The sequence below is a fragment of the Caretta caretta genome, chromosome 11, assembly GCF_965140235.1.
Source record: "Caretta caretta isolate rCarCar2 chromosome 11, rCarCar1.hap1, whole genome shotgun sequence".
NCBI classification, from domain to species: domain Eukaryota; kingdom Metazoa; phylum Chordata; order Testudines; family Cheloniidae; genus Caretta; species Caretta caretta.
The window spans coordinates 68,524,317-68,550,610 of record NC_134216.1 but is presented as its reverse complement, the minus strand read 5'-3'; the positions used below and the strand labels follow the sequence as shown (position 1 = coordinate 68,550,610).

At 45.0% G+C, this 26,294-nt stretch overlaps 1 protein-coding gene and 1 long non-coding RNA gene across 2 annotated transcripts in view; one reads left to right on the top strand and one right to left on the bottom strand.

Moving 5' to 3' along the window:
* ABCA12 (ATP binding cassette subfamily A member 12) overlaps nt 1-26,294 on the top strand; it is an 86,222-nt gene that overhangs the window by 43,656 nt on the left and 16,272 nt on the right. The window contains exons 24-35 of the mRNA XM_048869959.2: nt 2,652-2,888; nt 4,832-4,961; nt 7,473-7,725; nt 9,150-9,236; nt 10,296-10,389; nt 11,056-11,183; nt 12,188-12,275; nt 15,188-15,293; nt 21,688-21,742; nt 22,231-22,408; nt 25,157-25,272; nt 26,004-26,163. Of these exons, the coding sequence (XP_048725916.2) occupies nt 2,652-2,888; nt 4,832-4,961; nt 7,473-7,725; nt 9,150-9,236; nt 10,296-10,389; nt 11,056-11,183; nt 12,188-12,275; nt 15,188-15,293; nt 21,688-21,742; nt 22,231-22,408; nt 25,157-25,272; nt 26,004-26,163 (1,632 nt within the window). The remainder of the gene's footprint in view (nt 1-2,651; nt 2,889-4,831; nt 4,962-7,472; nt 7,726-9,149; nt 9,237-10,295; nt 10,390-11,055; nt 11,184-12,187; nt 12,276-15,187; nt 15,294-21,687; nt 21,743-22,230; nt 22,409-25,156; nt 25,273-26,003; nt 26,164-26,294) is intronic.
* Nucleotides 5,781-19,525, bottom strand: LOC142068580 (uncharacterized). Its single transcript, XR_012664458.1, has 3 exons — nt 19,037-19,525; nt 11,149-15,358; nt 5,781-9,275 (listed from the first exon to the last, which is right to left on the bottom strand). It is a non-coding gene; the product is annotated as an uncharacterized LOC142068580 (long non-coding RNA).

Sequence of the window (26,294 nt, the reverse complement as noted above, 5' to 3'; positions counted from 1 at the left end):
TCTGGATGCGGGTGGGATAGAGCCCAGCAGAGGGGGTATGGGTGTGGGGGGCTCAGTGGGGAGTCCAGATGCAGCTGGTTCAGGCTCGGTAGGGTGGGGATCTGTGTGCAGATGGCTTGTCTGGGTGGTCCAGGTGCAGAGGGAGTGGGGTTTATTGGGGGGGGTTCTGAGTGCGGGGGTGAGGCTTGGCAGGCGGGTCTGGGTATGAGGGGGTCAGGATGCATAGGGGTTGGGCGAATGGGGGAGCAGCTCCCTGTACAGGAATCCCTCCTCCTGCAGCGGAGGAGTGATGGGTGCAGGAAGCGGGGGGGGGGGGGGCTGAGGGGGAGTTTGCAGAGCTCCCTTCAGCTGGGGGAGAAATCTGGTGGTAGATCTGACCCAGCCCCAGATGCTGTGCAAGGGAAGAGGAAGTCCCATCCTCCACAGCCCAGCCGGGACTAGCAGCTGAGCCCGCAGGGTAGGAGCCATCAGCCAGGTCTTCGTCAGTCCCTCCTCCTGCCCCACAGTGATTTACCTCTCTGCTGGCTGCCCTAGGCCCGCAAAACATGCTGCATGACTGCTCTTGTTGCTTTGCTTTGCGTCCCTGTTAGGAAGTCATTTTTCTGTGGGGGAAGCAAAGAAATCTATACGGGACATAAATTCTGTGCATGTGCAGTGGCGCAGAATTCCCCCAGGAGTAAAGTCTTACAGAGGTTCTGTGTTCCTTCTGACAATGAGACCTTCAGTCTCCTCACTCCACGCTCTGCGCCTGTGTTGCGGTCTATGATGGTTTACCAGAGTAAGCCATACCATCCACAGAGAGAGCTGGCTGTCAACCCTGCTGCTATTTATAAATGATACTGGACCAGCTAAACCCCCCATGGCCCAGGGGCTGAGTGCTGGGCCAGCTCAGGGAGGAAGAGACTAACAAGGGGCAGAGGCCTTGAGTTTGCCTTAGAGCAGAGAGTTCTCTAACTAGGCCATTGACCCACCCTCTTTGCCCCCCTGAAAGCTGAAACACAGACGTCCTCCATTCTAAAAGAGGAATAGGATATCATGGGAGGTTAAAGGCAAAGCTGCCTGTCGAATGTAAATTCAGCAGTTGGGAGAGAGTCCATGGGAAATGTCTTCCCTGGAGCCGAGTGTTATGCCACTTCACAGAAGAAGAAATCTGCTATTGATACTATGGTATCATCAGAAGCCCTGCCAGGTAGGGTACTTTGCAGACACTTAGTGAGAGCCACTCCATGCCCCAAAGAGGTCACAGTCTAAATAAATAAGAGAGACAAAGTGAGTATTATTAGCTCCATTTTACAGGTGGGAAATGAGACACAGAAAGCCTAAGGCTCAGCTCTTCAGAGGGATATAGGTGCAGAACTCCAATTTAAATCAATGGGAATTAAGTGCCTACCTACTTTTGAAGATCTGGGTCTAAAGGTATGTCTACACTGCAGCTGGGAGCGAGCCGCCCAGCCTGGGTACACAGACTAGCATGAGCACGCTGAAAATAGCTGTGTGAACATTGCAGCTTTGGCAGAGACACAAGGGGCCGGGTGAGTTAGAGCTCAGGTGGCTAGCCTGAGTCTCTGCTGGAGCTGCTTCGTACACAAAAAAACAACAAGGAGTCCTTGTGGCACCTTAGAGACCAACAAATTTATTTCAGGGGAGGGACAGCTCAGTGGTTTGAGCATTGGCCTGCTAGCGTTGTGAGTTCAATCCTTAAGGGGGCCATTTAGGGATCTGGGGCAAAAAAAATTGGGGATTGGTCCTGCTTTGAGCAGGGAGTTGGACTAGATGACCTCCTGAGGTCCCTTCCAACCCTGTTATTCTATGATAAGTTTTCGTGGGCTAGAACCCACTTCATCAGATGCATGGAGTGAAAAAATGTAGGCAGGTATAAATATATAGCACATGAAAAGATGGGAGTTGCCTTACAGTTGGCGCTCAGTGTTAAAGAGGCCAATTCAATTAGGGTGGATGTGGCCCATTCCCAACAGTTGATAAGAAGGGAATGGGCCACATCCACCATGATTGAAATGGCCTCATTAGAACTACAAAAAGTAATTTTCCCTCTGTTGATATTCACCCCTTCTTGTCAACTGTTGAGAATGGACCACATCCACCCTAATTGAATTGGCCTCGTTAGCACTGCCCCCCCGTTTGGTAAGGCAACTCCCATCTTTTCATGTGCTGTATATTTATACCTGCATACGTTTTTTCAATCCATGCATGAAGTGGGTTTTAGCCCACGAAAGCTTATGCCCAGATAAATCTGTTAGTCTCTAAGGTGCCACAAGGACTCCTCGTTGTTTTTGCTGTTACAGACTAACACGACTACCCCTCTGAAACCTATCATACACACAGCTATTTTGAGCATGCTCGTGCTTGTCTGTCTACCCAGGCTGGGCGGCTCACTCTCAGCTGAAGTGGAGACATACTCTAAGTGACTTGCCCAAGGTCAATCAAGTCTATGGCAGAGCTAGGCCTTGAACCCAAATCTCCTGCAGCCCAGTCCAGTGCCTCAGCTGTAAGACCATTTCATCTGCCTTTGATAAAATTGGAATCTCGTGTCTTGAAGACGGTTCACATAACACTCGCAGATAAAGTCGTGGGTTAGGAGGCTGGCACCCCTGACTGATATTTGATCATCAAGAAATATCTTCTTTTCCTAGTGTCCAAACCAGAACCTGGCAGAGGAGTACAACACCTCAGCAGTGACCTCCCTGATCCAGTCACACCTCCCAGAAGCTTATCTCAAGGAAGATGTTGGTGGAGAGCTTGTGTATGTGCTTCCACCATTCAACTCCAGAGTCTCTGGAGCGTATCAGTCTCTCCTGAAGGCTCTAGATACTGGCTTGAGTGATCTCCATATTGGCTGCTATGGCATTTCAGACAGCACCGTGGAAGAGGTATGAGTTTAAAATCTTTTAGTTTTAATTAAATGATATGGAGAGTCTGTGATTAACTTTCCCAAAAATCTATAATTCTGCTTTGGGGCCAACCAGTGACACGACTGGGTGGGAATGGTGTGTTGTTGGTTTTTGGTAGGTTAGTCGGCTGGTGCCCACCCCCACCCCCGCCCACTGGGTTTTGTGTTTTGTTGTAGTTCTATTTTTTTTAAAGTCCAGCAATGAGAATGTTCTGGCTCACCAAAAATTCCCACCTTGCTCAGTGTTTTTCAGTATCTTCCCAGGAAAAAGAGATGATGGGCCGGGGGGAACGGGAGTGGTGCTGTGCTACTTAACTTCTTTTGGCAATCCCAATGAATCAGGGTGTTTCGGCTGAAACAATCAGAATGAGAGAGTTCATAATATCTACATTTTGTATGTTGTCCATTATGCTTCAGGGTGAACACCATATAGGCCACTCAGAATGACTGTCTCCGTCTGTCTGTCTGCAAACCCACAGAGAAAGTGCTGCATCGTTTCCCATTCAGAAGCTTTAGTTCACTAACATAAATGTGTTCAGATGAAAGAGTAAATTCTTCAGAAACTGATAGGGGCTGCTGGAGAGGCATTGGTCCAGGTGCCCAGTCTGACCTGTTGGACTCTAACCCCCAGAAAGTGTGTTTTCTCTATCCTAGCCAAAGTCACTGTGAGGCTAGTGTTGAGAATCTGCTGACATTTCTTGTGAAGAAGATTTATTTCCCACTGCTGAATCATTAACTCCCACCAAACACAGGCATTCAGCGAAACATAAAGAAATTTTAAATATTAAGGGCTAGGTTATCACAGCCCTTTCCTGGCAGTGCAGTAAGGGGGCAAAAGGCCACCATTACCCCCTTGAACAGATCTCCTGGACTTGTCTTCACTGCAAAGTTAATTTGACTTAACATGGGTGTTGCCCATCCCCACAAAACCCCCTAACTTGAGTGCTTTTAACTTGGCTGGACCAAGAGGCTGTGTCTTCAGTTGGCAAAAAAGTGTGTTCTTAAGTTAATTAACTTGAGGTAAAATCCTAGCAAGGACAAAGCAATTTGTGATTTTTACATGGGTCGGCAGGTCAAGTTAAAAACTAGGCTTCCCAGTAATCCTTAATGCGACTTGCTGACTTGTGTGAAAGTCACAAATTGCCTAGTCTTCACTACAATTTCACCTCAAGTCAAGAACACACCATTTTTGCCTAGTAAAGACAAGACTGAAGCGGGTATAGGGTAAAACCTGAGGGAACGCAACTTTTCAGTTGACAACACAACCATTCTGCCGTGCAGATACAGCCTACTGCCACGCGAGTGCTGTTAGTCTTCCAATGCCTTTCCTCAATTCCCCCCATGTGCCCAGACAAGTTCTTCTGTAATTCACTGGGAAAAAGTGTAACAGCAGCACTAAGAATCATGGGATGTGTCCCCAGAAGTCAGAGCGCCACACATAAGTCAGTGCAGACATAGCAACTCGAGTGTTATTTCACAGCGTGGCCTCTCACTCGAGCTAGCTACTCAAGAGAAGTCACTTGAGTGTAGATAACTCGGGATAACTCCGCAGTGAAGGAAGGCCCTCTCAGTGGGGTGAGCAAAGGCTTCTTGCTCAGTACGCCCCACTGCAAGTGAACAGGCAGAGAGGGAACCTGGGTGGGTGGAGACTCACTCACTAGCCAAAGTAGCTGATAGGGTGCACAGTGGAGAGGAAGCCACTCCATCAAAAGCGGCAAATTTACACCTCACCCAGAGCAAGGAGGACAGCAGGGAGGGGACTTTAATTCAGAGGGGTGTCTCTGAATCTCACAATGTCTTATGAAGGCCAGGGGCACAACTGGATGATAAGAAGACAAGCTGAATGGTTGTTCTGTTTTGTCATTATGCTAGGGAATGATTGTAACTTGGAATATTCTTCTCTTTTGTTTTCTTGTCCTGTAGGTATTTCTTAACCTGACTAAAGACCTGGAGAAAGACAAACAGCATGATCCTGGATTGTCCCAAGAGGCCAGTGGACTAATGGACACCAAGGAGATGTCTCTGAGCACGGATAGCGTCACTGAAAGAGATGGTACTCATTTAACGTGATTTTATTCCCAATTTATACCAAGTGTAATTAATGACAGCTAGGCTCAGCAGTGAACACACTGTCTCCTTTCTTTGGTTAAATACAGACCAAACTTCAGCCAACCAATCATCATCTGTCCAATACAAGTACAGTACATAATAGTTTTATAATAATACTGGTTTCTAATTGTCTGAATCACAAAAAATGTTCTCAATATATTTTTTTACCCACCTTCTGATAAATAAGTCCTTCCTTAGAACACAGGATTGGGACTCAAGAGAACCAGGTTCTATTCCTGGTTTGGTCCTTGGCCTGATGGGTGACCGTGAGTAAGTTACATCACCACCCTATGACTCACTCTTGTCATATGTAAATGGAGACAATTAAACTGACCTCCTTTGAAAAATGCTTTGAGCTCCATTGATGAAAAGTGCTAGATAAGAGCTGGGTATTATTATTATTATTTAATCCAGTCAAATACAGCTCTCGGTAAAGGTGCAAATGTGCATCTGAGTGTAAGCACTGTAACGGATGCAGATGATTATTTATAAAAATTAGACCAGCCTCAAAGAAACTACCTGGAAAGACCTTTAATTTTGTGTAGCACAAACGCAGCTAGGGGAGAGTGAGCTGGTTTCAGTTTCTTTCTGTCATAACCATGCCGGCAGATTAGAAACCTATCTTTTTGCTTGTAAATGGACCCTGTAAGATAGAGAAGTAATTGAGGAGATACAGGCTAGGTATTAGAAAAAACTTTTTTTTTTTGGATTTATAATTTTTTATTAATTTTTCCAAATACAACAAATATACCAAAATACCAGCTTCATCCTAATACACAAAGTAAGTAAGGAGGGGTAGATTAAAGGGAGGGGAAGCAACATGTCTATCTTCAGGGTCTGCATTCATCATAGACCTCTAAAAAGTCAGCCCAAATAATTTTGGGGATGCCAGAAGCTGGGAATGGGCAACAGGAGATGGATCACTTGATGATTTCCTGTTCTGTTCATTGCCTCTGAGGCACCTGGCATTGGCCACTTTCAGAGGACAGGATACTGAGCTAGATGAACCATTGGTCTGACCCAGTATGGCCATTCTTATGCCCCTTCTGCGGAATGCCAGTTGTTAGGAAAAACTTTCTAACTATAAGGATAGTTATACACTGGAATGGGTTACATAAGGGGGCTGTGGAATTCTGGAGGTTTTTAAGAAAAGATTAGACAAATACCTGGTCTAGGTATACTTAGGGTATGTCTACACTGGAACGCTCCCGCAGCAGCGCTTTGAAGTGCGAGTGTGGTCGTGCGCGGGTGCTGGGAGAGAGCTCTCCCAGCGCTCCTCGTAATCCACCTTACGCTCCCAGCCTGTCTACACTAGCCCTTTAAAGCGCTCAGACTTGCTGTGCTCAGGGGGGTGTTTTTTCACACCCCTGAGCCGGCAAGTTAGAGCTCTATAAAATGTAAGTGTAGACAAGCCCTTAATCTTACCGCAGTGCAAAGGGCTGGACTAGATGATGTAGGATTAAGTATAAACTCAATTCCAGCCCTGCATTTCTATGATTTTATGTCCCTTCCAAAGGAGAGCACTGAACATTATTTGCTTGGTCCTGTATTATATATGTGGTAATATTTCATTCATGACAAAGAAAACTCTGATGGACCAAATAGAGAAGAATATCTGGTACAAGCATTTGTCTCCATTTTTTATGTATTCTGTGCAATTATCCATTAGTTTACATGGCAGTTCCTATGCCTTGTTCTTTTTCTTCATTTGCAATTTTCAGATAAGTTTTATTATTGATTTGTGTGTCTAAGAAGCTATTTATTAAATGATGAAAACATCAAACTTGCAAATATGAACAGCTGTAAGTTTCCTATGCCAGTTACAGTTGTACATGTAAGCTATTTGTGTTTTGCCGCTAGGGTAAGGAATGAGGAAGGATGATTCAGTGGTTAGTGCACTCCCCTGTGAATTGGGAGACCTGGGTTCAGTTCTGTGCTGTGGCATTGCTTTCCTCTGTGACCTTGGGCAAGTTACATCAGCCCAAATCCTGATTTGAACAGAAGTTAGGTGCCTAAATACTTTTGAGGACCTTGGTCTTAGTCACACTGTGCCTCAATTCTCTGACTGTAAAATGGGGCTAATAGCACTTCCCTACCTCACAAGAGTGCTGTGAGGATAAATACATTAAAGATTGTGAGGTGAGCAGATAGCACAGAAGGAGGGGGGCAGCATATAAGTATTTAAAACAGGTAAAAGGCTCACTCCCTCTCGCACACAGGCAGGCATCTGTGAGAGAGAGGGGTGATGTAGTGACCTGATCTAGGAATGCCTGAGTTCTAATCCCAGCTCTGGCCTTGGGTAAATAATTTAGCCTCCCAGCTCCAATTCTCTCCATCTGTAAATGGGAACAGTAATATTTACATACCTCACAGAGGTGTTGGGGGGGTTGATTCATAACTCTGAAGTGTTTTGACAATGACAAGTGCTAAGTGGGGTTCTCTTTATTATGCACAGACCAAGTCCTGGTTAGATCAAAAAAGGTGACCGGTTTGCCACTGCTGCTCAAGAGGACAACAGCCGTTTTCATTAAGAGGTTCCACCACACCCGACGGAACTTGAAAGGCTTTTTTACTCAGGGCATCCTACCCGTGATCTTTGTGACAGTAGCCATGGGCCTCAGCACATTGAGAACTGAGGTGGCTGAATACCCAGAACTCCACCTTTCTCCCTCCTTGTATGGTTTCTCAGGGCAGGCAGATTTCTTTGGGTAAATCTCTCTTTTTTCATTTTTATTAAACCTGTTTTACTGATTGTTTATAAAATGGCAGATTGTGCTGTCAGGAGAGTGACTAAGCAAATCCAGTGGAAAAGTGTTACACAGAAAACCATGTAATAATAAAGTCATATTCCTAGGTTGTCTGCCTGGGAGAACAGTTTTGCTAAACCCAGCAATCTGAGAGCTTAAAAAAATAGCTTGAATAACTTAAAATCTCTCCCTAGGAATTAACTCAGAAGTATGTGCTCCAAGGTTTTAATGGTATTTGTCATTGAAATCCACTGCTGACAGCAGCCATCTTGCCCAAAGGGATATATTTCACTTCCTTTTTGTAATAAGAAGAGGGAGTGTACCTATTCCCAACCCTTGGGCCTTCAGCTCCAGGCTACCTAGATTATAGGTCTGGGACTGAATTCTAGCTCCCAACTCATGTTGTGGGCCCATCTGCCTCTCTCTTCCCATCTTCATAAAAAAGCAGAGGCTCCATTATCTAGGCCTCACTTAACCAAACCTCTCAGTTACCCAAAGGTTAGTCATGTCTCCTCTCCCACCCCACCCCTGAGGTTTGATTTCAGTACGTAAGCCCTTCCCTATTGAAGCCTGGGGGTCTTCCTAACCATAAAGACTTAATTATGCTTAAAACCAGCCCTTGACTTCTCCAAAACCTCACCCAAATTAATGTAATGTGCAGCTTTCTAATTCAATAATGAAGTTTCCTGGCTGTCTCCAGTAGACCTGGTCTTTCAGTTAGGAATACCAAATTCAGCTCAAGCCTTCTCCCCGCTGCCTTGTTGCTCTTAGAGTTCTTACCTTAGCAGTGCTCATGTCCTCTTCTTCTAGCCAACTGCTATCTGGGTGGGGTGGGGAGGCAGAGCTACCTGCCTCAGTGAGTCAGCAGAACTCACGTCCTCCATTCCCAGCATGACCTATTCCTGCTAACAGGGTGGGTGGTTTAAGGCAAACACTGCCAAATGGATGGATTTGGAGGGAGGCTCTTCTTTGAGCGGACTAGAGTGTTTTGGCTTCACAGAAGACGGGGGGAATTGATGGAGGTGAGAATGTTGACATGTACCTGTTCTAACTCCATTACCTGAAATCACAGTAGATGGCTCTCATTTGGAACGAAATTCAGAACTGCCACAATCGTATACGCCATAGCGACCCCTCCCACCCCCTAGGCCTGAATTCAGCAAAACACTGAGGCCTGTATGTAACTTTAAGCATATGAGCAGTCCTGTGGAAGCCATTGGAACTACTCTCATCCTTAAAGTTACACAGGTGCTTAAGTACTTTGCAGCACCAGGGCCTAAAATAATTTATTTCCAATCCTTATTTCATGCACTGGATGGGTTTTTACTACTGGGTCCGTACTGCAAGTATCTTGAACACTTCTCTCGTTCTTTGTTAAATCTTAGGAACTTTAATGAGACCACAGATGCTTTAGTTGCTTCGATGCTTTCTTTCCCTGGAACAGATAACACATGCTTGAATGAAAGCAACTCGTAAGTAGTTCTTCATCTCCTTCCTTTTAAATTCCTAATCTGAAAAAAGGAAATGACATAAAATTAATAGCTGTCGGGTATGAATAAACATCCTTTGATCAGCTGCAAAGTTTTCATACCCTGGAGTCACATCAAAAAAGGCTTCGTCTCTTGCCAGAGTTCCCAAAGATAGACTCACCTCTTGAAGCAATCTGATTTTAAAACTCCTTAAATTTACAAAGAAAATCAAACTTGTCTAAACTCGGAGGACTAGATTGTGCAGCCCACACACGCTATGGTGAGCGCTTACATGAGTAGTCCACTGACTTCACTGAATTTACTCACATGAGTAAGTTCTCATCATAGGTGGTAAGGGTTACCCTGTAGTAAATATAGACCAGAATGAACATCTTGGGTACTACTCAGCATAAGGAAGCCTATCACAGTCTAGCCCCGGAGGCCGGGTAAACATCCAAGCTTGAAGGGTCTCGTATCTTTTGGCTGAGTGGGCAGAGGGTGAGGTTTCCTGGGATTTTACTGCTAAATCTTCAGGGGGTCGGTGCAGTAACTGCTGAGAATTCCTGAGTGACTTCGTACATTGTGTGCCGTGCAGAGAAATATTTGGGCTGCCTAGACACAATTTGTCAGCCATCAGAGGACTATCCAATTAATGCAACACCCCTGAGAGGGGGGGTTATGTTTCTTTTGTAAGATAATTTTGTCCTCTTCATGTTAGCTTCTTAGGCTGCTTTCTACGGGATTTGAAGCAGCCTCACCAGGCTCTTTCTTAGAAGTCTCACAGCGCAATCACTAGAAACAGATCTAGCAAGAACCACTAAGGAGCAAGGCCAAGCACCTCATCAGCAGAGCTGAGCAACCTGAGCCCCCAGTGAAGTCAGCAGGAGCTGAAGGATGCTCAGCACCTCCCGAGAAGCACCATGAGGAACATCAGTCTCTGCAATGTGTTACCTGTGCTCTGTCATCTTCAGTCCATTCACTAGAACTCTGCCATTGTGCAATTACAAGTCACCTGCTTGCCAGTATACAGAAAATCTCAGGGTAACGTGTGCTCATTTTCAGGGTGTGTTTGAACGACAGCATGCTTGGCCAGTGGGTATTCCATGGAAACCAGAGTACTAGATATTCTGCATGCAACTGCACAGCCAGCAGCCAGGTAAAGTTAAACCTTAATGGGGGAGAGTAAATTTAAAACACTCAAGAGGTACCTAGTGTGCTGGAGAAACTATCCTGTGGGACGGCTCACAGGCCTGGCATTGTGACTGGGGAGTCATTACCGCCAGGTCGCTGCTTCAGATTCATCCTAGCTTGTGTTACAGTCAGTAGCTCCTAGAGGCCCTAACTGGGATCAGAGTCTCCTTGTGCTGGGCATGATGCACAAACGTTGTGAGAGGCTGTCCCAGTGAGCTTTCTGCCCAAGGCCCTGCTCAGGCAAACATTTATGCATGTGTTTAGCTCTCCTACCGCAAGTAGCCCCAATGATTTCAATGTGTTTGCAGGAACAGGACCTAAATGGGCAAAGGGTGGAGGAGAAATAGGTCTGATGAAGTGATGTGATCCCTTGTAGCTTTTAAACTCCACAAATCGGAGACCCAGGGATGTGCTTAGCTGAATAGGGGTAGACTTAAGCCTGTGCTTAAACTAAGGCACACGTGTAAGAGTTTTGCTGAATTGGGACACTAATCAGAATGTATGGCCCAACACTACAGAGCACCGGACTCCTGTCTTTGTGAAGAATTGACCCTTGGGCGGGGCGGGGGAATATAAATTTTGCCTTGTGATGTTTTTAATTAAAGGAACAATTTTTAAAACTTGTTTTCAGACTTGTCCAAGGATTGACTTCTCCCCACCTCACAAAAGAACTTTTTCCTCTCGGATGATTTATAATCTTACTGGGCATGATGTGGAAACGTACCTTCTAGCAACTGCCAAAGATTTCCTCCAGAAAAGGTTGAACATACCACGATTTCTTCTCTTTCTCTTTGTCCTGTGTCTCACTGGCCAGTGGCTTCTTACGTGTTTGATTCTCCTTTAGGAAAGCAGCCTTTTTATATTCATTTCTCACATTGCTTATTGCAATAGGCCCAAGACGGTTACTTTAAAGTGTGGTGGGACTCCATGTTGGTTGCACTGAGCACTCTGCTAAGTTATATTGTACAGCGTATGCGTAACTACTGAAAGGTGCAGCTATAATGGGCAACCCCCCCCCTCCCTTTACTCTGATAGATTTTGAAGAAAAGCCTTTGTCCAATCTAGAAACTTAAGGAAAGAAATCTGGCAGAGTACCCAGTTAAGCAAGCCTTGTACAGAGATTGTAGAATCAGAGTTTGGGTACACACAGTATCTAAGTGGGTGCTTCAGTCCACTGAAGTTAAGATTAGGTACATGCTTAAACCGGCTAAACCAGGGCCTTATGCTAGCTGGTGCTGTATAGCACAAGCTGGGTTTGTGTGTGGAAAGTGCTAAGGTGCAAAAATAAATGTACAGTTAAATTAGTCAAGGGAAAACCTACTCTCCGTACTGACTGAAAGGGAACTGTTCATCTTCCATGCAAATCTTCCACAAATGTGGAATTGTACCACTAAAGAGGGTAGAAAGATAGCTTGACTCCGCAGGAACCAAAATGCATTTCAGAATCGTGTTCGTCGACACAGAGCAGGACTTAGCTGAACTGTTACCTGTTTACTTGCTTTTCAAAAGTAAAGGCTCCTGCAGCAGTGTTAACTGGGCCACACTACAAACACTGGCCCAAATCCTGTTCTCACCTGCACCTGTGTGAATCCAGGGTGACACCTGTGATGATCATTCGTTGTATAGTGCCTGGAGGCCCCACGAGAAATTGACGCACCTCCAGTGACTTCAGCGGAACTAATGCTGCTTCACACCTGCCGAAGATCTAGCCCGGCCTCTTTCCAATGACAATAATGCATTTTGCTGTATTGTTTACCATGCAGATATGGCGGCTGGAGCTTTGGGTTGCCTTTGACTACTGACCTCAAGTTTGATATACGCCCAGTGCCTGCAAACAGAACGCTAACTAAGGTAATGAATGCCTCCTGCTGCAATGCAGCTGTAAAGTCAGTGCCGAGTGGACAGGCATCTGAAATGTCCATTGCTAAATGAAGGTGAAGCAAGATTAATGTCCTTGTGTGTTTTAGGGGCGTTACTGAGTAAGCACAGAACTCTTCATTTTACCGTTAACACAAGGAAATACATAGAGAATTAAGGAGGGAAAAAGAAATTGAAGGAACTGGATTCATCTCCACTGGTGAAGGGAGGGACACTGTACCCCTCAGCTCCCCCTAACTCTGTTACTCTTGCTGCATCCAGGACCTGCACCACCCAGAGCCCAGCTCTTCACTTTCACAAGCTCTCACTCTCCCCAGCCGCTGCTGCTTTGCTCCAGTAATGGCTCACCTAGCCTGGCCTCGCTAGGACTCCTGTCCTCTCCTCCCACCTCCACCCCATTCCCTCACTCTGCATCCTCTCCGCCAGGGGAGCAGCACAGAAGGTGCACCCAAGGGGATCCAGAATGACAGCAAGAGAGCCCTCTAGAGGGGTCTTTCAGTGCTGCTCAAGCCATTATATCCTGCCATCTAGCAGTGCCGGTCAGGCATAGGGATTCAGTTCTAGACTGCTCACGCACCATCTGTTATGAGGGTGAGCTGGGGTTTCTCCTCCCAGTAACAGAAGCAGTCCCTGGGCTTTGCCCAGTGTACACACTTCTCCCCTCAGCTCTACCCTGGTCATCAATCAAACTCCTACGCAGTCTTTCCACGCCTCATATTAAAAAGCCTTGTTTGGCCTTCACTTGAACTGCCCTGGACAGTTTGCCTCTACTGTGCTAGAGGTCTGGCATTACAAATGCAACTGTGTCCATTCTTTTAAATCAAGCATTGCTACAGATGACAAATGCCCTGCCTCCTAGAATACTACCTAACAGAGTGCCAGATATGCACCAGGGAGTTCATGTGAATAGACCCATAGACTCCTCGCTGGGTGAGTAACTGCTCACCAGTGTGAGTAAAGGGGGCACAATCTGGGCGGTAGTGCAGAGTCATTTGTACTTAGTCATGGGGCTGCTTGTTTTTCAATGTAGCAAGGTAGAGAAGGCCAACTGAATATTGGGCTATTTCAGAAAATACAGTAATCTTTTCTGGTTTGCATGCAGGTGGTCAATCCATCCCGAAATCGGCAGCTTGCCTGGGCCAAAGAACTAAAAAATATCTGTTTCCTTCCCTTATTTTGCTTGTCCCTGTCTTCTCTTTTCTCCATCTTCCCTCTCTTAGTCATTATGGGTATTACTAGTTGTATTCTTTCCTACCTACTGATGAGTGGCAAAGCCACACTAACAACACCATCTGCCCTTTGAGGGAGCGGGATGGACCCTCACTGCAGCCGACTTGTTTCTTTAGTGCACTCAGATTTACCCATTGCACTTTCTCATCTCTTCAAAAACGTTGTAACAAGTATAAATTGGCATAAAAAAATCCATGGTTGGACTCTGAAATAAAAGAGGCACAGTATGAAAACTGTCAAGATCTGGTAAATTCATGTACATCCTTATAGCCATGACAGTGTTCCTTCAAGCACAGTTCTGCTCTGAGATGTGGCTTCATACAAAATGGAATTGTGCTGTTACATAGTTTATTGTCTCAGTAACTTTCAGAGCAAACCTGCTCTGCTTGCAGGTAAAAAAGATGCTTTTATCTAACCGCCAGCCCATCAGCCTGAGCTGGCAGTCTGAGAATTAGTGCTGTTTGTTGTTATTCATCTTGCGGTAACACTTCGAGACCCCGGTCAGGTATTGGAATCTCATTGGCCTGGGCAAAGACTCCCAAAGAGTTTACAATCTAAGTGTAAGATGAGAAAACCCAGGCTGGGTCATTCAACATCCCCAGAACCTCCAATTCTGCTGTAGATCAAGTGCAGTTGAGATGTGCACTGATTTTACTGCCCATCAACGGGATGTCTGGGCACCTTCCATGTAAAATCAAGAGCAAAATCCTTAGTGGACTTCATGGAGTCTCTGGCATGTCTCATTTTCAGGGTGAAAACTCTGCTAGGGGTAAAGGTGGTGGATTTTTTATGTTTGGCTGGTTTTTTGTAGGGTTTTAGGAGTAGAAAGGGCACCATCTCTAGGTAAAGTCTCTGCAGATGGAATGTTGGCAGCCATCCTGCACCGAGCCCTCCATAGATGGACACCTGAAGTTGTTGTGGGTCTGTACAGAGCTCACTTCAGGATCTGGGCCCTTGTTAACAGGTCTGGTGATAGTGCACAAGCCCGCTCCCTTTTCCCATAGCAGCATTGCCTCTGCAGGGCTAATGGGAGTAAAAAACGTACATGTGTCGCTAACGTAAGCAGATAGAACGTGTAATACACAAAGTGTGTATTCCATATTCTGTTCTCCCTTCAGTTCCTCTGGATTTATACCAGTGAAATGAGAGCAGAATTTATCCCAGGGGGCACAGCTGTTAAATAACAAGGTGCTGTTTTCACAGTGTTTTCTACCCTGGGACAATTAAGTGCCCAGTAGGCACTTCAATAGGCCTTTTAGAAAATACCAGCCACTGACATTGCTGAAATGCAAAAGCACCTATTGTGGAAAAGCAAAGTGTCAGTACATGTGATGCCCCAGGCACCATTAACATAAACCATTAGCAACGGGCGTGTCTTTCTCATCTTTCTGAAGTCAACTGAACTAGGTCTTCTAGAAGTCGATGGGACTAGTCACAGGCTTTGGCACAGTGTAGGATCCGGGCTAATGCACTCAGAATCTTGCATGATTGGGTCGCTGGCCTGTAGTTTGTAGATGGCCCAGCTTTAGCAAATGTTTTTACTGCTACTGTTTTTAAATATGAGTTACGGACGCATTCATTTGTGCAAATGGAAGAAACCAATGTTCTTGGTCACGATTTTCTGCCTGTTGTTTTTGTTTCCTAATGGGGTACAGGTGTGGTATAATCCAGAGGGGTATCACAGCCTTCCAGCCTACCTCAACAGCCTCAACAACTTCATTCTTCGAGCGAACATGCCGAAAAACGAGTCTTCCAAATACGGTGGGTGCTAACCAATCCTTGACACAGCTCATGCTGCCCCATGTGAAGGGGGCCCAGTTCTCCACCTGCAGACAGAAGACAATAGTGGGTGGGCCAGATTCACTCCTGGTGTAAAATGGAGCTGTGCCCATTTAAACTAGAAGGAAATTTATCCTCTGGATGAAATCCTGGCCCCACTAAAGTCAGTGGTGAAACGTCGATTGACTTCAATGGGGCCATGTCTGCTAATGTTGATTCAATTCACTCTCCTTTAAAGGGTGTCAGTATTTCACATGTCTGTTTCTAGAAACAGGGGAGGGGATAAGGTAAAACCTTAAAAATAGGCTTTCCTTCTCCCACAAGCAACAAGGGCTTCTGCCTAGTATTGACTTCCACGTCAGCATCGAGATAGCTGACTGTAAAGATGTGACATTTCTATGCAAAGAAAGGCTACTTTAGGTTGCTTCCAGTGAGGTGTTAGATTTAATGTTTTTCTCCCTCTGAGCTGTTCATTGTTGGACTTGTGGTAATTAAAGCATTTTATTTTACAGGTGTATACGTTGTGGGGAGGGATACAAACATATTCTCACACACCCCTGAAGTCATTTGGTACACACCGAATGCAGGGTGGTGAAGTGGAGCGTAAAGGTTTATCAGCATTCATTTGGAATGACCTGCTTAGCTTTGCCTCACTGATACCATGCAGTGTCCCAAATTCATGCTGATAAACCTTCATACTCTACTGCACTGTTTGTTCCATCTGCATTACATGTGTAATTCAGGCATACTGGTTTGTGCGGGTGTGTGTTTGCCTGTGGCCAGGTCTACACTACAGACTTCTACTAGCATCCTCTGTATAGCTCTCATAGTCAACAAAGAGGTGTTTTTACCAGTGTACAGCTTGTTCCACTCGTGGGGCGGGGCATTACTACTTTGGTCAAAGTGCCGATTTGTCAAGATAGCTATATCCACAGTAGGAGCACTTTGCCAGTACAGCATAACCGTATTGCTATTCCAGTAAAACATGCCTTGTGTCGATACTGACGGTTATCTATAGAGTGAGAGAGAAGAAAGTCTTATATTCGATTATGGGGCCTGACAAGAGTTCAGAACTCACCTATCAAGTGACTTGCTTCAGCAAACACCAGCCATTCTGCCACATTCTAGTCTCTCCTGGCCTCTCTCATGTCAGACGGCTTGTGTTCCTGCTAAAGGATCATACTCAGGGGAAACGGGCTGGAAAGTCATTTGGCTTGTCAACATAAAGCTCTTTATTGACGGATGAATTAAAAGGTAAATCCAACAGAGAAGGAAGGCCTATTTGAAGCTCTAGGCCTCCTTGACAATAATTAAAAACACGATTACTATTATAACGATGTATTATGTGTATTAGCACAGCGCATAGGAGCCAGAGACTAGGGCTCCATTGTGCTAGGTGCTGTACAAACGCAGCACAAAAAGATGGCCTCGTCCCCCAGGGGCTTACAATCTAATATAATCCTAAGCAGAAAGGCAAAACATCTGCACAGATTTCTTTCCCCATCACCACATAATAATCACCAGCCAGTGTTCATGTGGCAAACTCCCTCAGCACTCATCTTCTCGCGAAGCAAAACCAACTCCCCGGGCCCACAGCCACCTCCACCATACCTGAAACACCCGCCTCTCGGGTCAGCAGGGCCCAGCTATTTCACACTCAGTGTGGGAGCAAATCCCCAAGTGGGAAGGGGCCAGCTGGCAGCCCTCTTTTTAAAATACAGATGGGCTCCAGCTCCTCTCTGCTGCCGCAGTATGGCACAGAGCCACAGGCCATCTCCCCAGCAGGAATGTCCCTGACCAATTTAGTTGTCAAGGGGTGAATCCTGGCCGTGGAGAGGAGTGTGGTGGTGTGCTGGGGAAGATTCCCCTACCCAATCATCAGTGAGCTACTCAAGCTGAGCTGAGTATTCCACCAGCAGCGCCTTCTCATCAAGCCTTATCCAAAATAGAGTGGCCCGTGCCATGAGTGGGAATGGGCAGACACAGTCAGAGGGTCCCCCACAAACGTACCTTTCAACATGCCAAGGCCCCAGCATGGGACATGGGGTGAGACCCCAAATGAGGGATGCAAAACTTATTTGAGAAGGAAACCCAAAGTGCTGCAGGATCTTTCCCTTTAACATGAACAAATATCTGCCACCCCAGCGTCACCATGCTTTATTTCTGGTTTAAATAATTTTCAACACGAAAAGGAAGGGCATGCCGCATATATGTGGAAAACAGGTACCTTGGGGACTAAAATGAGTGACGTCCTTCAAAATGAAGGACAGTGGAAGCATATTTCCCAAACCGCTCTTCTGCTCGGAGAGCCATTTTTTCCTAATCTGTCCCCAAGCTTTCTGGAGATGGCCTTTTATGTTTGTTAGAGCAGGTCAAACCTCGGAATGCCCATTCCAGGGGAAATTCTAACATTTTAACATTTCATTCTGGATTATAATGAAACCAAAAAAAAAAAAAATTCCTGTGAGATGAACTTTTCCAACACAATTTTTGAAAAAAAAAAAAAAATTAAATCAGGTCAATTGAAATACTTTGTTCTGATTTTGACTTTTTTATTTTAAATTATGTTAAAATTTATCATATGAAATAAACTTTCAAACAAAAAGTCGCTTTGAAACGAAAAAAATCGAAACCTTCCCTTCTGGTAAGTTTGACCTTTGTTTCAGACTTTTTCCCCCCTGAAACAAAATTTCAACGAGGTTGACACATTCCCATGGAAAGTTTCAAGTTTGACAAAATGGCATTTTCTGATGGAAATATGTTCTGCTGGAATATTTTTGAACAGCTCTAAAGTTTGCACTGCATCTAGCAAGTTCTGGGTGTCCTTGGAAACAAATGAATGATAACAAATGACCAGATTGATAATTCCCAGGTCCCCCTAAGGAACCTGTATTCAGTACAGGGAAAATAAATGAATTGATGAGTAAAGCTTAACAGGACTTGTATAAACTGGTCTGAAATACAACTGAAGAGACCCTTCTCTGCAGTAGTTTGCTGGCAGCAGAAGCCATTTGTTGCTGTGACAAATAAATGACAGTTTAAGAACCATTGAAGTGGCCAGATAAAAGCATAGTCATTTCAGCAATTTGAAAGAGGTGCCAATCCTGCTTTTGAGGTTTGACTTAAACTTCATATATTTAAAAAAAGAAACACATAAAAGGAGCTTTTTGCCCTGTCACCAAGCAAATCATAATAGCTTTCGACTTAGGTATACTGGGCTTCCTTTTCTCCACACCTCCCGCCCCCGCCCAAAAAGAAGTATTGAAATGGAAATTTTGACTTCAAGCTAAGCCGCAGTGAAGGAAAAATGGCTTTATTCTGCTGCATTAACAGATTAGTCAGACTGGATCACCTTTTTTTTTTTTACAGAAGGAAAACGTTTTCTAGTTGTTTGTACATCGTTGTTAGCAACTGGAGACTTATATTGAATCCCTCAAGAAAAATATTGCTCTCGAATGACACCGCTTTTGTTTTCCTTAAAATGAACTGCACCATTCATTTGCTTCAATGATACAGACTGAATAGAGCACATAAAACGGAGGCCACCATCTTTATACAGCATTAGAAATTTAGGCACCGAATTGGAAGGCGGCTGATTTTCAGGGGCATGGAGTACTCTCAGCTCCTTTTGAATTTAACGGCACACTCTGGGAATCAGGCCACTTCAGTGCCTAAATATGGATTTAGTTGCATAATTTTAGGCATTTAAAGTTTGAAAATATTACCTTAGCCTCTTCCAGGTCCAAAAAGTCATGGAAGCTGGTCCCCTCTTCCATAGAACTTCACTGGAAATTGGAACTGATCCACTGGGGTTCAGTGGAGTCCCTCTTTTTATTGTATTATGCTGCAGAAGTCTATAGAAAAGAAGCCGTAACGAGGCCAATCAAAATCCATCCTCACAAAATAGTATTTGCCAGGGGCTGATGCCACAGATGGCTCATCAACGGCACAGCTCCCATCCTAGAGCAGGGAGGCTGTAGAATGTATAAAGCGACATTCTGCAGCTATGTTAAGTCCTCTTCGCCTTGGGAACCGAGAGCAGCTTCCTCCACTGCACAGCCTAAGAAGCTCATTATTTCCATGGAAAGAATGGCCTGTGAGGGCCAGCAATTCCCCGCCTGCATGGCCATTGACACCCGTACAACATGAGTGTTAAATGCTGCCAAATAGGATGGAAATGTTTTGCACCAGCTTTGCTCTTACTGTGCACAGATGTAAACGACAACTCGGGGTGCAAAGCAGTGGAGAATCAGGCCTGGAGTCTTATTAATACTGGACCACGCCTCTGAAGACATTGCTGTGGCAATCACAAATGTTTCATCAAGCTGATTCTTTTGTGGATTTTGTACAAATATGTTCACTCAAAATCAGTAATCATGAAAACAAGTAATTGTACATGTTATGGAGAAAGAGAAAGGAGAACTCTTGATAATTTTTCTCCTTCATACGAATTAAAAAAAAAGTGACTACCTCTGGCATGAATCTGAGCATGATTTGGCCAAAGAAATAACCTTTGCACGAACTCTACAGCTCTTATAAAAACATGTCAATTAACTTTTCATTCCCAGCATCAGTTTCTAATCTATTCACGGGGCTCCCCCTAGTGGCTAATTTAGCAAGTGACAAATGTTTTTCTCCTAGAGGAACTCGACATTCTTCTCTCAAAACAGGCTATTAACACGTAGGCTTTTCCATATGGAGAATATAGATCTGCAATAATACAGGGCCTATTCTGATTGATCCCAAAGCACCTTTACAGCACTCTGCTAGTGTAAAAGGAGTCTTAGTATAAGTGAGAATAATGGCCATAGACTTTGGTAAGGTTGTGGGTTCTAATCCATTTATGATTGTCCTTGCACTGCTGGAATATTTTTTTATCTCAGTGCAGTAGATAAATAGATTCTCATTGCTTCTAAACAGAGCAAAAGCCCTTCATATGTGATATAACCCATACTGCGGGCTAGATGCTGGCTTTGGAAGGGAAGTGTTTAAACCAAACATTTTGGCAGATCTCTGCATGCCATATAATGGTAAGAGAATTCCTGCCACCCACTGCCATTTGATTGTCACAGACCTGATTTTGTGAATCTGATTGGGAAAGACTTGAGTTTCTCACAGGGCTAAAACGAATAGTCAGACCAATTTCTGGAGGCTGGCTGTTTCTTTTGGTCCAGGTGCTTCTTTCTCGCTTCACATGACAGAACTGTTCAGTTTAAACTTTCTCATCAGAAAATATACTGATTGCCTTCCTAACTGCAAACAGTGTTATCTGAAGCTTATTCCAATGTCTGCTGAAAGGCTGGAGACCCAGTGGAGAATGTGAAAGATGATTCCACACTGGGTTATCCAAGATAATACTTATCAGATATGGGGCAGCTCATCAAAAATGGGCAAAAGTATGTCCTAGAATCACAAGAGCTGCCTATCACTCCAGTACATACTTAGTGATAGTGGTACTAATAGGGAGAGGGCTGTTCAAGTGATCTAGTGAGCACCTGACTTGTAACAGGTGAGTTAAAATCCTGACTCTGTATCAACTCCTGTGGTGGCTTTGGCGTGTCACTCGACCTCTCTGCCCTTATCTTCCCCTGCTTTGAAATGGGGATAATGCTGACTTACAGTGTACAGTACCGCACTAGAGGGTACTGAGGCTTAGTTAATGGTGTCAAGGGTTTTGCAGATAAAAAGGACCCTAGGCTTGATTGAGTGCTCTTGGAAATCACTGGGTCAGGCAATTCTCAGCTGAGGACTTGGAGTCTGAATGGGGCCACTGGAAACGGACATATTAAATAAGTCTTTGTACCAACATAGGATGGTGTTCTTTCCAGGGACAAAGGGTGGGTGAGTGCTATCCACCTTCTACAGATGTGGAAACCGAGGCACACAGACATTAGGGCCAGGATTTTAAAATGTGGCCTCTGCGTGCTTCAGCGTTGGGCCACCCAACTTAAAGCACATGGGCCCTAATTCAGCAAGCTATTTAAGTACATGCCTAACTTTAAGTAGGTGAGTAGTCCTATTGAAGTCAAAGGGACGAGTTACACAGCTAAAGGCGTATGCTTGGGTTCCTTGCTGAATTCAGACTGCAGGACTTGATTTTTCAGGGCTGCTGAGCATCCACAGCTCCCACTGACTGCAGTTGTAGGCACCGAACACTCCTGCAAATTAGGCCTTGCAAGAGCCGCTCAAAATAGTTGATGGCAATTGTGAAAATTCTGCCCAAGATGACGCCATGAATCAGTGGCGGAGAGCAGAACCCCGCTCCGCCTGCCCCAGATTCCCTTCCATAACCGGTAGCCGGCATTACTTCCAGCCTCCACGCCTAACAAGGAACTTCACCATACATGTTACAAAACTACTTCTCTTCTTTTTGTAGGTATTTCCATTGTGAGTCATCCCTATCCCGGTGGACAGAGTAAAGAACAAGTCATGTAAGCGGTTTAATTTGGCTGATACCTGCTGCTCTGATTCATTTAGTGGCAATAGGAGCAAAACAGCTGCCCGGAAATCATGAAACACCTAAATTGGTCAATAACTTTTTCTGAACGATCTAATTGCTCTTTTCACAAAAGCAAACTGTCTCTCCCGTGTCTACAGCGCTACTGATTTCCCTTTGAGTTTCTTCCCAGAAGGCCTGATAAATGTGGGGCATTATAGAAACAGCATCAGTTTTGGAGCACGGCCACAGCAATGACAATAACGTATTTTTCTTTCTGCCTTTCCAAACAATCTGCTGTCACAGTCCCCCACCCTGCAAAGCCTTTCTGCCAGCCTTAGTGGGTACCACTCTGAATGGTCTCTACAACCAGTAGGGAATGTTGGCAGGATCAGGCCCTTGATTTTTTTAAGCTATGAATATTGTCTTCTAAATCAGGGAGATCAAACATTGACTCTGTCTTTCTTCCCCTTTTCTCCTCAGGCTCAGTAGCTTGCTTGATATCCTAGTCTCAATGTCTGTCCTGATTGGCTACTCCATCACAACAGCCAGCTTTGTGCTTTATGTGGTGAAAGAACATCAAACCAAAGCTAAGCAACTGCAGCATATTTCAGGCATCAGCGTGACAAGCTATTGGGTGACTAACTTCATCTACGACCTGGTAAATTACTTAACTTTTATGCACAGAGAACAGGATTCTAGAGTGAAAAATCCCCACTTCTGTTTGTTCCTAGACTTATTAATATCATCACTACCAAAAGAGCTAGGTCTTGTTCTCAAAAGCATTACCGATTATTAATTGTGAACCATAACTCTGGGGTATGTATAAACCTCAGCAGAGTTATAAGAGATCAACATGGCAAAGACCAAAACTTGGGTTAGTTTTTAACATGTAGATGCCAAATTGCCTTTGAAGTTAGATTGCAGAGGTGGAATTCTTGTTGTCATCCAGGATTTATACATCTGGGTAAGGCTCATGGACCTGATCCTGCAGCTCCTACTCCCATGAGGAAGGGCTGCAGGATATGACCCATCTTCAGAACTCTACTGCAGATGGCAGACACTCTTGGAACCTTCAGAATACAAGATCCTACATTTGTAAACATCTCTTGGTGGAGATTTGCAAGATTGGAAAAAGCCAACTGGTGGGTTAAGTAATATAATAGATAAAGGTTTCCAAACTCCTGACATCAAAGAAAAGTTACCTTCTGTTACTGTTAGTCAGGTCAGGGGTGATGTGCTGTATATATCTGGACTTATCTGCCTCAAAAGGATCCCGCGCTTTTTTACGTCTTTTGAAAATGTCCCTTTCAGGATTCCATAGTCCCCTTTGTCTTATGGTTTGTGAGCCATTATGGTGCTCAAAGGTCACATTTTCAAGGTTTTCTCCTCAACCACAAGGAGCTAGGAACTTACTTAAAAAAAAAAAAAGGTGAGATTCTCACCTGACTCCAGAAGCTGAGGTTTTAAGAAAACCAGCAAGCATTGCAAGGCTCACAACAAAATCATGACGACTGACAGTGCTGAAGATAACCTCAGGGGGGTGGCAATGAAACAGAACCTTTTCACCCAATAGATGATCCCCCAGCTCATCTGAGTTGATGTTTATCTGACAGCATGAATTTGCTTTCTCTTTTGTATTGTTCAGGATTTCCCCCCACAAGTTTGTTTGGCTCGCCATGTAACTGATTCTTATTTTGGTCATCAGGATGTCAGAATTCTGGCACCCATTGTAAACGTTATCCTTTTCGTGCAGCTTCCGCTTCCCACCCCCCATCTCCCTCCCACACCACACACACTAACTTGGACGTGTCCCTCAGTCAGGCTCACACAGCTTGTGGCAGAAACTGCTGCGGGCCATGTCTACAGGGAGAGGGGTTTTTTGGGTTTTGTTTAGCTACTGGCATGGCTACCCTGGTAGTTAGGGTGCTAGCCAGAGACTTTGGAAACCTGGCTTCAGTTCCCTCCTCTGCCACAGAGTGTGTGGCCTGGCGCAAGTTGTTTAGCTGCTCTGGGTATGTCTACACGGCAGCTGGGCAGATAGCATGGAGCCAGCGTGCTAAAAATAGTAGTGTGGATGCTGCTGCTTAGGCTAACCATCCAGGCTCCAGGCTGGGAGGGCTTGAGCTTGGGTGGCCAGCCTGAGTGTCTCCTGGAGCGGCAATGTGCCTGCTCTCAGCCATTTTTAGCACATTATCTTGAGCCCTGTCTACCTCACCTGGGAGGTTCCCACCCAGCTGCTGTGTAGTCATTCACTCTGTGCCTCAGTTTCCCCTCTGCACAATGGTAATAATAGCACTGCCTTGCCTCACAGGGGTATGGGAAGGGTACATTAATGACTGTGGGGCACTCAGGTACCATGGTGGGGGTGGGAGGGGGCGGCATATGAAGCACCCATGACCTGGCTCTTAGCATAGACACTCTTTGCAGCAGTGCAGCTTGAATTGTGCAGGTGCAGCTTACCTTGGCTTGCGAGCTGCATCAATGCAAACTGTGCTCTGCTGATGTCAATGTACCTATATTAGCAGTTTGCAATGCGGCTACACTGCTGGCTAAATCCCAGGAGAGGCAAGGCTTTAAGATTTGATTAACTCCACATGACCCTCTGGGGGCAGGAGCCGTCTTTTGGTTCTTTGTTTGTACAGCACCTAGCACAAGGGGGTCCTGGCCCATGACTAGGGCTGCTGGGCACCACTGGAATAGGAATAATAACAACAGAGCCAAATGTTCAGAACTACCCGCCTAAGCCTGCTCATGGAGTTGGCCAATGGAACAAGCAGCTCCTGGTTGTGAGTGCAAACGAGGGATTTGAACACACCATAAATGCGGCCAGGTTTGAAGAATTGGCGCTGAGTCACTGGTCATACACCTGTGACTGTGACTCTGGCCTACCTCTGCTTTCATGCTCCGGGCTCTCAAGTTGGTGCCCCAGATTTTTAAATGGCAGATCGAAATAGCCCCAGCGTTCTAACTGCAATCACTATTCAGCAGGCTGAAACTAATCCAGAGCTCTCAGCAACCGGATATTTCTCAGTGAACACCTACTAGCAAATTCTCTGAAATCCCAAAGTCGGGGATACCAGGAACCGCTTGAGGCATCTACTGTGTAGATCCCTGGCTTGACAGAGTATTGTAAACAGCATAATGTGACTCTATAACAGGAAAGGCACGGGACATTTCTCATTCACATCTAGGCCTTTCATGCCCACACTTCCTAGGGTTCAAAACTGGGATGCTCCGGAGGGCCAAACAGAATTTAAAGTCTCCTCTCCCATTGATGGACAGCTTACTGCACCTCTAGAGCAAAATTGACACCTGGTGTCATTCCCTCCCCTGTACAAGCTGCATGTAGCTCTATTAGAGTATTAATTATTCTGACTACGATACACTCTTTAATATCATTTCACAGGTTCTTTTTATGGTCCCGGTTGCCCTCTCAATAGGAGTTATTTCAGCTTTCCAAATACCTGCTTTCTTCAATGATAATAACCTCGTGGCTGTATTTCTTTTGATGATGATGTTCGGGTAAGTGTGTGGCTCAGTTATTTGAATATGACTCCATGGTGGGGTGGAGGGGGATTTGCTTAGGGTTTGGAGTCCTGACCAAAGCTGTGCAACTCTCCCATCACCGCTACTGGGAATCCTCTCTCTTGGCAGAATAGGAGAGGCTGAACTGACCCCGTAATATAGATAGCACTTGATAAACATTAACTAGTTAGCCTTCAGAAGGCTTGGGAGAGATGTGGCAAGAACTGTTATCCCCATTTTAGACAGGGGTGGACCAAAGGTGGCAGCTTAAACTGTAGAGATTATAGAGACTCAAGACACCATGGTTGGGGTGGATGATGCATGGTTGTCCTTATTTCCTGTTTACACAGACTTTACCTGAATAGCAGCTCTAAATGTTCGTAACTAACACCAAAAACCGATATGCTCAAGGTCACAGAAACAGCCTGGATTGTAACTACAGCTGATTGAAACTATTCAAATGTCAAAATATCAGTGACATTCCCAAATTTAAAAAAAATCAGGAAAATTTAATAATTCTTGCCTGCCTGAGAGCAGCGTTGTGAGGTTAAAAGGTGGTGAAGAGATCCGCTGATGAAAGGCGCTATATGAGAAATAGGCATCATTACGACTATACCCGCCTGTGTATAGCGAGTGAGGCAGAAGTGCTTGAGCTGAATTATTTTGTTGCCCGTTTTCACCACTCTTTAAATTACTTTCATATTCTCTCTGCTGCCGGTGATCTACAGATATGCAACGTTTTCATGGATGTACTTGCTGGCTGGGATCTTCAAGGAAACAGGAATGGCCTTCATAGTTTATGTCAGCATCAACTTGTCCTTTAGCATTAATACCATCATTACTCATTCGGTTGTGTTTCTACTTTCCCAAGAAAAGGCTACTGATCAGGTAAGAGCTCACTAACACTTTGGGCTTGTCTACATGATGAATCAGTCTTCACTAAAGGAGTGTAAATTCTAGTGCACACTAGTGTGTTGCGCATTAACTGGCCTGGGTGGACCCTGCTGCTGGCATGCACT